The sequence below is a fragment of the Penicillium soppii genome (assembly GCF_028829465.1).
Source record: "Penicillium soppii strain IBT 18220 chromosome Unknown utg000005l, whole genome shotgun sequence".
Classification (NCBI taxonomy): Eukaryota; Fungi; Ascomycota; class Eurotiomycetes; order Eurotiales; family Aspergillaceae; genus Penicillium; species Penicillium soppii.
The window spans coordinates 2,562,614-2,577,474 of record NW_026643235.1 but is presented as its reverse complement, the minus strand read 5'-3'; the positions used below and the strand labels follow the sequence as shown (position 1 = coordinate 2,577,474).

The 14,861-nt window shown below is 47.6% G+C and overlaps 4 protein-coding genes across 4 annotated transcripts; 2 read left to right on the top strand and 2 right to left on the bottom strand.

Moving 5' to 3' along the window:
• Window positions 1-146: 146 nt before the first annotated feature.
• On the top strand, window positions 147-3,215 carry N7529_006416 (uncharacterized protein; the record flags this gene model as incomplete). The annotated part of the gene is made up of 1 exon (XM_057241943.1): window positions 147-3,215. The coding sequence occupies one exon, from the start codon at window positions 147-149 to the stop codon at window positions 3,213-3,215; it is 3,069 nt and encodes a 1,022-aa protein (XP_057097302.1).
• A 749-nt stretch (window positions 3,216-3,964) lies between these two features.
• Window positions 3,965-5,293, bottom strand: N7529_006415 (wax synthase family protein; the record flags this gene model as incomplete). Its single annotated transcript, XM_057241942.1, has 2 exons — window positions 3,965-4,472; window positions 4,524-5,293. The coding sequence occupies 2 exons, from the start codon at window positions 5,291-5,293 to the stop codon at window positions 3,965-3,967; spliced, it is 1,278 nt and encodes a 425-aa protein (XP_057097301.1).
• Window positions 5,294-12,651: 7,358 nt separating this feature from the next.
• Window positions 12,652-14,181, top strand: N7529_006414 (glycosyltransferase; the record flags this gene model as incomplete). The annotated part of the gene is made up of 3 exons (XM_057241941.1): window positions 12,652-13,181; window positions 13,238-13,855; window positions 13,914-14,181. The coding sequence occupies 3 exons, from the start codon at window positions 12,652-12,654 to the stop codon at window positions 14,179-14,181; spliced, it is 1,416 nt and encodes a 471-aa protein (XP_057097300.1).
• Window positions 14,182-14,367: 186 nt separating this feature from the next.
• N7529_006413 (uncharacterized protein) lies at window positions 14,368-14,798 on the bottom strand (the record flags this gene model as incomplete). Its single annotated transcript, XM_057241940.1, has 2 exons — window positions 14,368-14,625; window positions 14,751-14,798. The coding sequence occupies 2 exons, from the start codon at window positions 14,796-14,798 to the stop codon at window positions 14,368-14,370; spliced, it is 306 nt and encodes a 101-aa protein (XP_057097299.1).
• Window positions 14,799-14,861: the final 63 nt, after the last annotated feature.

Genomic DNA, 14,861 nt, shown 5'->3' with positions numbered 1-14,861 from the left:
GCTTTTGAATTATGGAGACCGAGAAGAGAAGATGGAAACTGGGAATACCATGGGGTTCCTGATTTAACAACCCACATGGAAGTCTTCCAAAGGTCGACAACATTTTCAGTGCAGCATCAACAGCCAACTTTGCTCATTGAAAAATCATGCGATGGAATTTGCTCTACGCCGGTGGGTTGTTCCTTGCGAAGATGGCCCTTGGCATTGACTATGGAACCTTTGATGAACCTGCCATCAACGCACGTATGAAGTTCCGGTATTGGTTACCCGACGCCAGTGTTGATGTTATCACCGTGCAGCATGATATCAAAGCTGCTGGTGCGTTGGGGGCAGGCACAGTGGAATTCTTGCCGCTCTACAATTACGGCGCGTCACTAGCAGGACCACCAAAAGGGGCTGATTGGGCAACATATGGGTTTGGAACCCCGGCCTTTAATGATGTGTTCAAAGCTTCTCTCAGGGCTGCCAAAGATGCAGGAATACGAATGGACTTTGCACTTGGCCCAAGCGCAGGACAAGGGGTGCCGTCAACGGTCACTGACGCAGGATTGCATTGGGATCTGGTAAGTGATATCTCAGCCGGGATGATGATCAGATGCTTATCTTCGGTACAGACACCTTTCAATATCAGCATTCCCTCCAACGGCAGCTATATCGGACAGGTTCCTGGATGGGGGGTTGGGGAGCTGGTGGCCTTAGTATCTGCCAGATCCACTTCTTCCTCTAGGATCACAAACCCAGCAAGTAGCTTGTTTTCCACGCCCGCTAACCAAGCGACTCGTATGATTCTTGACAGCGAGTCTCTTGTCGATCATACGAATGAAGTCAACCTCGACGGAACAGTGTCCTTGTTACTGGCTAACGGGTCAAACCATGATAGTCAACATCTTTTTGCCTACTACGAATATCAGGACCTGGTTAAAAACCTAGACATTGAGAGCAATGTCACAGGGACTATCTTCGATAATGGATCCTACACTGTTGACCATTATAGCCCCCGAGGTGCTGAGACTGTCAAGCATTTCTGGGAAACTCATATTCTCAATGATACAGAAATTAGATCTCTCTTGGAAGACGTTGGAACTTATGGCTGGGAAGACAGCCTTGAAATCAAATCGAATATTTCCTGGTCCCCTTCGCTTCCTGAGCGATTCGAGAAAATGCATGGCTATCGGCTCCATAAATATCTACCTCTGCTCCAGTACGGGAACAACAATCCTGGCGTGCAGCCATCTTATCCCGGGAAGCTGAAGTGTGTTGCCGATGATGATAATAGAGGAGAAGGATTTTTGAATGATTTCCGTGCCACCTTGGCTGCAGGCTACGGTGAATATCTGGATACCTTAACATCTTGGTTGCAAGGCCTCGGATTAGGTCACTCCGCTCAGGTTTCTTACAACCTGCCGATAGATATGGAAACCAACATTGATCGAGTCGATGCCCCCGAATGCGAAAGCCTTGCCTTCAACGATAATATTGACGGATATCGACAATTTTCAGGAGCCGCAAACGTCGCGCAAAAATCTGTGATTTCGAATGAGATGGGGGCTAATCTGGAAAAAGCGCTTGCTCTTCCACTGTCGGAGCTGCTGGGTCAGATCAATATCGCATTCGCTGGCGGCGTCAATCAAATTGTGCTACACGGGCAGACATTCACAGGTGACTACTTTGAGACAACCTGGCCTGGGTATCTCGGGTTTTTCCTGCTCTTTTCCGAATCATACATGGATAAACAACCTGCCTGGCGGTTGGGAATGCCAGACATGATTGGCTATATCAACCGAAATCAGTACATTCTTCACAAGGGCCAACCTCGAACGGACGTGGCCTTGTTTAACAAGGTGTCCTACACCGATCCTCAACTAAACACCCTGTATACTGATGATGATTTGATCAACGACGGCTATACCTATACCTACTTGAATCCAACGAACCTGAACCTCTCCCAGGCATACGTGTCCGATGGCATTCTCGCCCCAGAAGCACCCGCATACCAAGCTTTGGTTGTTACCGCCCATCAGAATATGACCCTGGAGGCAGTTTCAAAGATTCAAGAATTTGCGAACGCTGGTCTTCCCGTGGTGCTTAGTGGCGGACTTCCAGGATATTATCCAACCGGAAATGCATCAGATCGAGATGCCGTGAATACTGCTTTGCGGACCCTGAAGAACTCTGACAATGTTCACACAACTGGCAACAGGTCAACCGCCTCTGCACTCAAATCTCTCGGCATTCGTCCCCGGGTTGAGATAATCACACCTGATAACGCCACATGGTACCCAGTCATGCGCACTGAAAACGCTACAGACTATGTCTTTGTCTTCAACAAGGAAGCCACAGGCGGAGGATACCTCAGAGTCAGCTCTACTAAGACACCATATGCCCTTAACAGCTGGACAGGAGAGCGAATCGCACTTCTAAACTACCGAGTGCATGATGGAACTACAACCATCCCTCTTACGCTCGCCACGAATCAAACCACCGTCTTCGCATTTAGTGATGACTGGACATCGGAAGTTCCTACGCCAGCATCGCACGCAATTCATGTCCCTTCAAATGTGCTAGGATACAACTTCACCACCAAGGATCTGGTCGTTCATGTGGCTACTGGTGTACATCAAGATAGTCGAAACTTGAAGCTATCCAATGGCAAGGAACACAACATTTCGGCCAACAGGGCTGTTTCCTCCTTCGACCTGCAGAACTGGACCCTGGTAGCTGAGCACTGGGAAGCCCCGCAGAACATGTCAGATGTCACAGTGATAGCTGACAAGCATAATACGACACACCACTTGACTTCCCTAGTATCTTGGCTGGATATTCCCGGCCTCCACAATGCATCAGGTGTGGGATACTACTTTCACGAGTTCACTTGGCCGCCGATCTCCTCAAATAGCGCCGGATCCATTGACGGGGCGTATTTGTCTCTTCCACAAATATCCCACGGCTTGAAACTTTTCGTGAATGGCCGGGTAGTGCAAACATTGGACTTTGCGGATCCTTTGGTTGATATCAGTTCGTTCTTGCAGAAGGGGTCCAATCAAATTACAGCTGTTGTTCCGACCCTAATGTGGAATTACATTCGAAGTATCTATGACAAACTCGAAATCTCGGGATCAAAGCCATTGTTGACGTCTTTGCCTGGGAACGTAGATACTGGGCTGATCGGTCTCACAACGGTCATTCCCTACACTTCACATCGTATCCCAATGTGAGATTGAGTATCTGTGTGAACTTTGCCACCCCATTTCTTACGCGGCAGTGACTGCGAGCTCTACATCGCAACTCCGGGTGGTCTTTTTTCTTTGACCATTGTTCACTCCTGTTTGTATACGTGTATATAACATTTTTTTTCGACTACCTGCACAGGCGTAAGCATTCAGTGCCGTGCTTTTAAATAAGCCATGATGGAGATTACGATCTCCGCTCGTTCTGTAGTAGAACCCCGGATGAAGTTCCGGGAAATATTGATACAAATGCCCAAGTAGCCCACACACAGATCTTGGCCGTATTCTAAAAAGGATCACGAACCTTGAGATGGTCTTAACGTGTGCCAGTTGCCGCTTTATGTCATGTGCATGAGAGATTTCGATACTCACGCCTATCACAACGAGGATGCTGTCCATCACATTTAATCTGTCATACTTGAGTCGCGCTCCTCATACCAATCAAAGAGAGGCAAGTCTCACCTTCCCGTGGAAGCAATAATCGCATGCCTGGGAGGGCATTGTGGCGAATTCACTCGATTATTACCAACCACCATGCTAGCTGAGGGAAGCATTCAGTGAGCCCACTTCTATAGAAGTTGAAGCTTTGAATATTGCAAGTCTTCAGGTTCCCATGCCAAAACTACGGGATCGGGAAACAATTTCCGCGAGTGATAGCTGAGCATGGAAATAAACTGTGGATTCTTTATTATATCCGAGAATTTGGCACCACAGCACCATATTACATCGGATTTGGCTCATATCTCTATCTCAAAAACGAAAGCGAGGGTCGTTCCACCGACCAGGACGACTCCAATCAGCGGCTGAAGCCCAACATGTTTCGAAACACTGAACGGGACCATGCGTAAATCTTCAGTCGTAGACTGAATCATCGGCGTAAAGTACCAAGTTGAGGTGACGCCAAGCCATAGCATGACCCATAGTAGTCCAATAGCACGCTTCCAGGGTACCGCGATGCCAGTGGACAGCTTCGTTTTTCCCTTGCGGTTCCAAATTTCTTGTACACCATCCTCAAGCATGATTCCCAGGACGAATGCTAGATAAAATGGCATCGATCCCGAGTTTTCTATTGGAACGCTCTGCAATATGTCGACTATGACATGGAAAATTGCGGATACTAAGAAGACAATGAAAAGATTGGTGTACCGCTCCAATATCGACGACCGCGGAAGATCCAAAACATCCCGAGCAAGGTAGTTACTGACAGCAGTAAAAGGCCGCCGCATGAATTGATGCCAAAAGCTTCTATAGAGTGTGTTAATAGAGCGATGATTTCGTAACGCACTCAATTCTTACCCCCAAAAGTCACGTAATGTAACTAGATCTGTAATCCTCCCGAAGGCTGGTGGCCAGTCTGAGGGGGAGTCTTGCACAATGCCAACAAAAACTATCGACAGTATTCGATATGCGAGATCGGTAATGAGACGGTTTACCAAAAACCAGATAGACAGGTGCGTAGCGATTCTTTCTGCCCATTGCCCTGCAGGAACAATCCAGTCGATTGTGATTGGTAATGACTCAGAGATATCACGTTCAACAGCTTGCTGAAGAGATATGGTTTGCACAATATCAAGAACCAAGTACTGCCATACAGCGATTGATAGCTGTCGTATCAAGAATCGACCTCGACTTGGGATTTGCAACCCCCACCGACGGTAATACTTTGGATGAGATGGCACATTTTTCACTTGCCAGGGTGTGTTCACCGCACGAGTCTGGGAAATCAGACGAATTGCCCCCATCAAGCGACACCTGAAACTCTGGCTGTTACCTGCGCCACATGATATGTCCAAGGCGTCAAGAGGATTGATCAACAAGAAATGCGCGGCCTGTAAAACCGCAATAACAAGCTGCGTTACCGCCTGGCACCATGTTGGACTGCCAGACGAGCCGAAGGGACGTATGAAACGACTGGCAATCCATATCATCCACGGAATGCAAAGATAGCGTAAGGGAGATCTCTTGCGCGTGGTAATAAGGATGACGCCTGGGACAACAATTTGGATAAGGTAGAAGCAGGAGAACTCGATTGTATTTGCAAATATCGAGTCATGGAGCCCATACATCCCGTCCACGTCGAGCACATTGTTGGAGTTAGAAGTGTGAGAGTCTCGGGTTCTCCAGTAAGCGGATCTTTGGACGGACCCACTCCTTATCAATTTTGACCGGTTGCTTCACTGCCACCAGCGTAGTCCATGCTAACCTTGGACTTTTGATGAATAGATACTTGAACTAGGTCATCTACAAGTAAATTATTTCCTAACATTTGAATCCTCACATTCAAAAATAGAAAAGAAAAATCACTGCGCTGAAAGCGCAATTAATTACAGCGATGTTTACCAAAGTAGTGCCCACGAAGTCAATCTATGAGGGAAAGGTCTATTTGGGAAGTACATATAAAGTAGAAATTGCTGTGTCAACATGCGATATTCCAGTACCATGATTATCTAAGTATTTATGTTTAGGTCCTCCATTTCCCAATCCACCAATGCTGCAGAATTGTCTACAGTTTGCCAATGGTTTAGCCCCAATGTTTGTTTCTGCTTGGCTAGGCAGTATCTTAGTAAACTGATGGCTTCCGCATCCTGACCTGAATGTTTCCAGATAAAAGCGAGACATGCCATACTATTCAGCGTGGCGGGATGGTCCTCGCCAAGCTTCATCTTGCGGGTATCCATCACCTGCACCTGAAGCTGCTCGGCCTCCGCTCGCCGGCCTTGGAACAAGAAAGTCAATGCCAAATTGGCCATAATACTCAGCGTGAGCGGGTGGTCGTCGCCAAGCTTTGTCTTACTTTTCTCCATCACCTGAACTTGTAGCTCCTTAGCCCCCTCCCACCGGTCCTGGTCATAGTATGTCGACGCCAAATGGGATATATTGACTAGCGTGTCGGGATGGTCCTCACCGAACTTCGTCTTGCGGGTCTCCAACACCTGCACCTGGAGTTGCTCGGCCTCCTTCCACCGGCTTTGGTTCCAAAAAGTCAACGCCAGGTTGGATATACTATCCAGCGTGTCGGGATGGTTCTCGCCAAGCTTCGTCTTGCGGGTCTCCATCACCTGCACCTGGAGTTGCGCGGCCTCCTTCCACCGGCCTTGGTTCCAAAAAAGTCGACGCCAGACTGGCCATACTCATCAGCGTGTTGGGATGGTCTTCACCAAGCTTCGTCTTACTCGTGTTCATCACCTTGACCTCGAGCTGCTCGGCCTCCTGCCACCGGCCTTGTTTCCCATATGTCGATGCCAGGTTGGCCGTAATAATCAGCGTGTCGGGATGGTCTTCACCGAGCTTCGTCTTGCTCATCTTCATCACCTGCACCTGGAGTTGCTCGGCTTCCTCCCAACGGCCTTGATTCCAAAATGTGAGCGCCAGACTAGCCGTACTGATCAGCGTGTCGGGATGGTCGTCACCAAGCTTCGTCTTACTCGTCTCCACCACTTGCACTTGCAGCTCCTCGGCCTCCCCCCACCGGCCCTGTTTACAGTATGTCAACCCTAAATTGGACATATTGGCCAGCGTGTCGGGATGGTCGTCGCCGAGCTTCGTCTTGCTTATCTTCATCACCTGCACCTGGAGTTGCTCGGCTTCCTCCCAACGGCCTTGGTTCCAAGATATAGACGCTAGGCTAGCCATACTGATCAGAGTGGAGTGATGGTCGTCGCCGAACTTTATCTTACGAACCTTCATCACCTGCACCTCGAGTCTCTCGGCTTTTTCCCAGTGCCCTTCAAACGACCATGCTCTCGCTAGTATCGCAGTGCTATAGAGGGAATCTTCATGTTCTTCACCTAAGAGTCTTACTCTCTGCTTCCTTGATTTCAACGCCATGTCCTTCGTGTCCGCGAGGTTACCGCTCAGCAACGCATACCATGCACCATTATAAAGCAGCGTAGCCCACTCCCGTAGAGATTTTTGGGATTCTGGACGCTGCGACGTCGCTGCCTTAACATGAGGAAAGAGCCGTCGGCATATTTCCCAGTTCTTATATTCACCGGTCGGAAACTTGTAGTAGAGTTTATTAATAAACTTCTCTTTCCATCGCTCCGTTTGACCATAAGTCTCTAGCCATATACGTGTAGTCAGTTGCACTAGCCTGTGCATCGTGAAGAATACGCTATCTTTGCCAACAGAGATGAACGAAAAATCCCTTAGTGTTGTAATATCATCCTCGAGGTTGTCCAATACATCGGATCCAATTAACCCCTCGTCATCACTGGAGTCATTTGAAAGCTCTGACCTTGATGCATGATTGTCCTCGTGCTGAGCCCGAAGAAGTTCCTCTGGAATCCCTTGCCGGTCGAAAAAGCTCATGAGAGAAAGCAAATCCGCTGCCGACGATTTTTTTTGGCGAATATGATCGAATGATATTTGCCACGTCACCAAAATAGAGTTCTTTGCCTCCGAATCCCGGTAGATATGACCCGCCTCAGTTTTTAGGAGCTTTCCTGCTTCGCGGTCATTCTTTTTGAAGTCTCTTAGATACTGCGATACCGAACAACGAGGCGCTCGAGTCCTAATGTAGCTTGCTGCCTGTACGATCGCCAGCGGCATAAACTCGAGCTCTTCCACTAAAAGTCGACTTTCTTGGGTTTCTCGTTGTTCAAGCTTTCTTTCGAAAAGCTCTAGCGCCTCGGACCTTTCCATTGGTTTGACTTCAATAAGGTCTTTATAATCGACCATTTTCAAGGCAACTTCTCGAGTCCGACTCGTGATAATGATGAATCCATTCAAGCTTCTAGGGAGATAGCTTAATAGTGGCTTTGTAGAGGCGTTCATTAGACTGTTCTTCGCATTCCCTTGGGCTGTCGCCGAAGACTTGTGAAGGAACTCATCATCATCGACATTATCAAGGATAAGAACCCATCTTCCTCTCTTCTCATCCCGGAGCCAGTTTTCGACTAGATTGAATATATTGGCTTGCGGATCCTTACGCCCCGGAATTTTAGCCTGGTCCGCTATATCTTGAAAGCTTTGCTCGAATCGGGTTGCGTTGCTCGCATGGACCCAGAAAGCCCATATCGCCGGTGCTTGGGATCGGACCTGGTAGGAATATTCGATGGCAAGTTGGGATTTACTTTTCGTTATTAGCAACAAATCGCGTACTGATTGCTCTACACTAACCCGACACCGCCAAGGCCAACAAGCGCAATCCTTGACCCTAGAACCAAGCTTTTGTCGCGAATCTGGTCAAGCAGTGTGTCACGATTGACAAAGTCTGGATCGCGCGGGAATGGGACAGTTGTCAAAGGGCTCGGCGGAGTTTCCGGTCGCTCTAGGGTGGGAGGCAGTGGTTAGTCAGTCGATGCTGACCTTGTTCGGTTCCGTCCCTGACTTACCCGGAGGCAGATGGAAGTTTGCCGTGCCATAGTTGATTCCCACCTGGGCTCCATAGTTGACACCAGATTGGCTTGTCGACGCATAGTTGAAACTAGAGTGACTTGACGCCATGATCGTATAAACGTGCCTATCTGTAGTTCATTATAAGCTCTTGTATGGCTCTCAGCTGAAGGAGGGGCACGCCATTCAGGTGACTCGGCTCCGCGGCGCTAAGACAGGAAACCAGATTGACAGGCACCCACGTCGAGTGGGATAGGATTAGCGCCTTTCCAGGAACCGGGAACCAAACACTCAGATTAAGCGCAGCCCGCGATCACAACCCGTGGTATGATAAGCACGATTTGACAGTGCCACTTTGAGAGCCTAGTGCTGCCGGCTGTTTGAAGTATTCGAATGGACAATACGAGATCGCATTTTGTTGTTGCTATGGCGAAACTAATACGTGGGTTTCTAGTCCAGCAACCACTTTTTTGAGGTCCGCAGGTTTGAGATGGGTCCCCAAGCTCAGGGTCTAGCCAACACAACAATGATACGACAGCTATTTCTAGGCAATTTGATTATTATCGTACTCAAATACTGGTACGAATGTGGGCCAGGGGTAGGCTCACCGTGTCATAACGCATTATGCAAAATGGAGTTTAACAAAGAATTGAAGAGAGTAAAGAGGTGACACTGACTTCGAGCGCGTCTGTACTGCCCACGTTGAAGATCACAACGTGCTTAGATGACGATAATGTCCTCTCAGTCAGACCATCATTGTGGACCACGTGAAATGAGCGAATTGCATCATGGCCAGCATGCTGCAAGATGACCATGTCAGGTTAGCCCATCTCACCTCGACTCCAATGAATTTTGTAAAAAGCTTCATCCTGTTCCCACCCCCGGGTGAATACTGGCAAACGGTGTGAAATCCCACACTTTATTTTCAATTACAATTCAGCAGTCATTCGTGTCGCAGTGCTTGGAGAATTCTTGCGCCGATAGCATAGTTAGTGAAACCATGATTAGAGAGAATCATTATGGCGAACGCTGATATTAAGTGCCTGTGAGAACAAGTAAAAAAGGCTCAAAGTGACATGGCGCGGGAAGTATTTGCCGAGGTTACGAGATCAATAGAAATCGCCTTGCCTGAAGTCTTTCTCAGTATCTTCTATGATATGGGTTGATTCCAGATTTCAATACTGAATTTGGAGGTAATTGAACTTGAATATGAGAGCGAAGGTGCTATTTGGATAAACGAAAAGTGCAGCTACCCATTGTCCCTATTTTATGCAGGATGCAGGCCAATTTCACACATTGGAAAGACCGAGGTACTCTGACTGGCTATATCATCGAGTTATCTTTCAGAACCGTGGAAATATATACCCATGGCAGTTTCCTATGATTAAAGCAGTTCCAAAAGGTGTTGGTCAATGTTTTCAAGTTGATTTTTTGATCTGAGTGAAAGGATAACACGCTGACTGCGCCTTCACAAATGGTGTAACTTGGGCATTATGAACTGTCGCCTCGTACGACGTAATATCCATAGAAATGTGCACCCTTCAAGGAGGGAAAAGTCGACCATGAGTAATATCGATTTCAATACCAATGAAAATTTAGATGGAAAACATCAGGGCCAAGTGCATTAGATTAAAGACGGCAAAAGTACTTTTTTGTTAAAAAAAAACCATACCAAATACCAATACTACTGTACAGTAAACACATGCAACGACTCGGTGGCCAATCCAGGGTCTTACTTTTAAGGTAGGGGCCGCGATAGTGGATCAGAACTGACCAATCATAATGTGTTATTGGTATGTAATTTCAGTAGCTTTCGGTAGCTTTTATTTTCAGCTCGGTTGGATTTGCTTTTTATTGGCATTTTTCGCCATTTTTCGCCTCGAGTGCTTTGAACACCACACTCATCATTCGAAATGCTGTAAAGAACCGTGTCGACAATAGACATGGGCTTCAATCTGCCGAACGGGGGACTATATCTCGAGTCCGAGGTTGAAGTCTTAGTGCCCGCTGCCAACCATGATCTTCGGTATCAGATCCCTGGCGAGGATCAACCGCTTCTTGGGTCCGTGTCCAGTCGGCCAGGGACCACAAACCACGTCGAATCCTCAAAGCATGGATTAATCGTCCTATCTTGCACTGTGCTTGTAATTTTCATAAATTGTGCAGTCAATAGCCTGGTCACGCTCAATGTCACCGAAATTTCATTAGCCTTTGATCTGGACCCTGGAATTGAACTATGGTAAGAAAGTCTATATGGCGCAAGACGTTTCCCTTGTTGTTATTATTATGGAATCTGTCAGGCTAACGAAGTGACCAGGCCAATGTCAATGCACTATCTGGCCCAAGGCTGCACATTCCTTCTGGCGGGCTCCTTGGTGGATGTCCTAGGCAGCAGAAGGGTATTTGTATCCGGATGCGTTCTGCAGATTATTTGCTACCTAGCTTGTGGGTTTACCCAGAGCGGAATGCAACTAATCGCTTTCAGAATCTTGTCGGGCGTCGCCTATCCAATGTGTTTTGTTTCAGCAATGAACATTCACGGGGAGATACTCCTAGCAGGACACCTATCCGACTTGGCTCTCTACTGTACGAGAGGAGGCCAATATCTTGGTTCTGTGGCAGGTATGATTCTGAGCGGGGTTTTCTCAGTGAACATTGGCTGGCGATGGGGGTTCCAGTGTGCCGCAGTTCTGAGTATGTTGATACTACTCTTGTCAATTTGGGTGATTCCCAAACTACCCGATACCAAGCGTATCTCGTGGGCAGCATTGACAGAAGATATTGATTGGGCTGGAACCCTTCTTGCCACTTCATTGATGGCATTTCTATTCTATGCGTTGGCGTACGTATCTCTTCGCTCCACTTGACAGCGTGAAACTTGCAGGGTGCTGACTCAATTCAACAGGGCCATTACAAACAATGTAGCTCACTTGAGCAAATCGGGATTGTTCATTCCTCTTGCTCTTGGATGGGTTCTCTTAGTCGCATTTTTATTCTGGCAGGACTGCTGGGAGAGAGACAACTTGCTAGGCGTCCAAAATTCTCTTTGGACAAATAGCCATTTTCTTGCAATCGGCTTGGTTGTATTCTTCGTCTACGCCTCTTCACATTCCACAACACAACTTAGTGTTCTTGTCTTCCAGCGCGCACAAGGTCTCTCGGTCTTTGAGTCATCATGGCGACTTCTGCCAATCCCGCTAATAGGTGCACTCAGCACTACGTTTGTCGAGAGGCTGTTGTGCCGTCTCCAGGCAAATAAAATTCTCATCGTCACAATCATGATTTCGAGTCTTGCGCCACTATTGATGGCTATCTTGGACCCTGATTGGCCCTATTGGGAATGCGCAATTTTCGCCGTTTCATTTAACTCTGTTGCCTCAAGCTCGGTTATTCCAATTGCTTCAGTCATAATATCTGAAAGCTTCTCTTTCGAGACGCAAAGACTTGCAGTGGGAGTACTTTGCACAGTTGCTATGTTTGGGGCTTCGGTAGGTATGGCACTGGCTGCGCTAATCTCAAACGACGTTATGGTAAGCAAGAGCACTTCTTTGCTTGAATCCTCAGGGATATGGATGAGCGGCTATCGAGCTGCATTTTGCTTCCTTCTTGCACTAAATTTAGTTGGGTTGGTGATTACACTTGGCTTTTTGCGACAAATAGGATACCTGAGGCGTGCATTGAATATAGGCCATTAGGTAGTTACATGTCGCTCAATCTATCGTTTTAATTTCGAGTTGAAATTGAGAGTTCACTTATTTACAGGCCAGTCTGGCCACTCTTCGACTCCTATGTGCATAATGTTGATGGAAAGTAATAAACAAACAGACTCGGTTCTAGGCCCCTTTCTAGAGTTAGACAGAGAGTGAAGCACTGCCCTCATGAAGGGATTGAACACCTCGTACTATGATGGTCCTTGATTGTTCAATCCTTGTGTTTCTGAGTAACCATACATCGGCTAGTATTTGTAGAATGCGACAACGAAATCTCTCTACGGAGAATATCTGGTTCAACTGGTTTGGATTAATAACGAAGACAGTTTCGATCTTTGGATTTGGGCTCATGGATAAATTTGTATGAGCAAAGCACCATGTCACCCCCAACACAGACTATCCTGTTCCTCACCAGCCCCGAACACGGTCAATCAAACGTGGCACTCGCAGTGGCCAGTGAGTTCCTGCACCGCGGCGAGTTCGAGGTCCATATCGCCTCTTTCAGTGGTTTATCGGCTCGCATACAGGAAATCAACAGTCAAACCGACCATGACCGAGCCATCCGCTTCCATACAATTGAAGGCCTAAGCATATCTGAAGTAACGGCACGGAAGACAACCAATATAGCCCATGTAGCGGGTATTGCAGGAACGCTTGACGGATGCAACAAAATCAACTGCTCCGTACTAGGGTGGAAGCCCGAGGAGTACCTGCGATCATATAGAAGCTGTCTCGAGATTTTGAAAGAAGTTCGCCCGGTTATTGTGGTTGCTGATCCACTACTGCATCTTGGCCTAGATGCAGCTCGCAGTCTTCATATGCGGATTGTAATTCTTTGGCCTGTTCCTTTGAAAGACGTTGTGATAACCGTTCAGCCCAAAGCGGGACTATTTTGGAAATATCCTCTGTGAGTATATATCTTTCCAGCGAACTTCAAGCATGATTCTGACATGTGTTCCGAAGCACTGGCTCAGGATATCCTTTCCCTCTTCCGTGGACTCTGATCCTTGCGAACATATACATGGTCCTGTGTTTCGCGCTCATTGTTCGATTTGGAAAGCCAATGCGCGACATCCTCAAAATGCGAAAAAAAGCAGGCATCCGGACAGATTTCCCCCACATATCGCCATACTGCAAAGACAACCTGCACCTTTCGCCGTCGTTCCCGGAGATGGACTTCCCACTATATGTACCCGACAACGTGATCAGCTGCGGGCCAATCCTTCGGCCATCTTCACCACTTGCATCTAGCGAGCCGAGATTGAACGCATGGCTGAAACAGCCAACGATTTTGATTTGTCTTGGATCTCACGTTCAAGCCCCAGAAGATGACGCGTTGCAAATGACGAGGGCCATTCAAAATGTCTTACAAGACTGTCCTAACATACGGGTTTTGTGGAAGCTCAAGTATGACTGGGAAACCTCGTCAAGAGTCAAAAACCTGCTTGGTCCTCTTGTGACCTCAGACAAAGTAAAGGTTGTCTCGTGGATCCAGCCAGAGATAATATCAATATTGGAAAGCGGACATGTCGTTGCGTACGTTCATCACGGAGGAGCGAATTCGTTCTTCGAAGCTTGCAAGTAAGTGCTCAGTCAGGCTTTAAGAACAGCCCAGAACAGTGCTTATTCGTTTTCTCAGGGGGGGAATCCCACAGGTCATCCTCCCACAATGGTTTGATACATATGATTGCCCCTCGCGAGTAGAGTGGCTGGGCATTGGTCTGCACGGGAGTCGTGGCGTAGCGCCAAAGATAGCTGCACCACAATTATCTTCGGCGCTGCTGCAGGTTATCAAGGATAGAGAGATTCAATCACGGGCCAGGGCAATCGGAGAGGTCTGCAAGAGGACAGAGGGTAGAGTTTTTGCTCATGATAAGATCGTGGAGTATACGCAGAAAGATTTTTGATGTTCGTTGCTGAATTGGGGCATTAGATCACTGCTCTCTCCTTGTGATCGCTATTACCTGTGTTGTGGTCCGACAGGAGGTCGCAATACAATTCAAATGAGTGTTTGGTAGTCATCAAAGAAGTCGTATTAATCATGTATGTAAGAAAACGAGATATTTCAATCCCAAGCGTCCATGCTGCTCCAGTTATTGTGTCTGAACACTCGACAACTCGCTCAGAACTCGTCGGACACTCTGCCGGGCAAGTCTCAACTCTTCATCGACCGTACCATTGGCATGCCGCGCCTTCACCTCGTAGTGTAGCTCGACTAACTCCTTTGCGCGACGAAGATCATCCCTGTCTTGGGTCTGGCTCTTATCTGCCGACGCACTGCCAGGCTCGGTGGATTCTCGGTCTGAAAGATTCTTGTGCACGTTGACCAGTGCAAGAGCTTCGCTGTGACCCTGTATTATATTGTTAGGCCTGTTACATGGTTTGGGGCTGTCTTCCTCAACACGCGTCTTATCGCGTTTGTCGTGACGTGGGAACCCCTCATCCTCAAAAGTGGGCGAATAGCAAGACGACTTACACAGACACGAAGGGAGGTGATATCCGATAATATTTCTGCCACTTGCATGTTGGTTGATCTGGTTTCTGTCAGATTTGTGTTGGGGGAACAATTAAACTACGATGTCAGAGG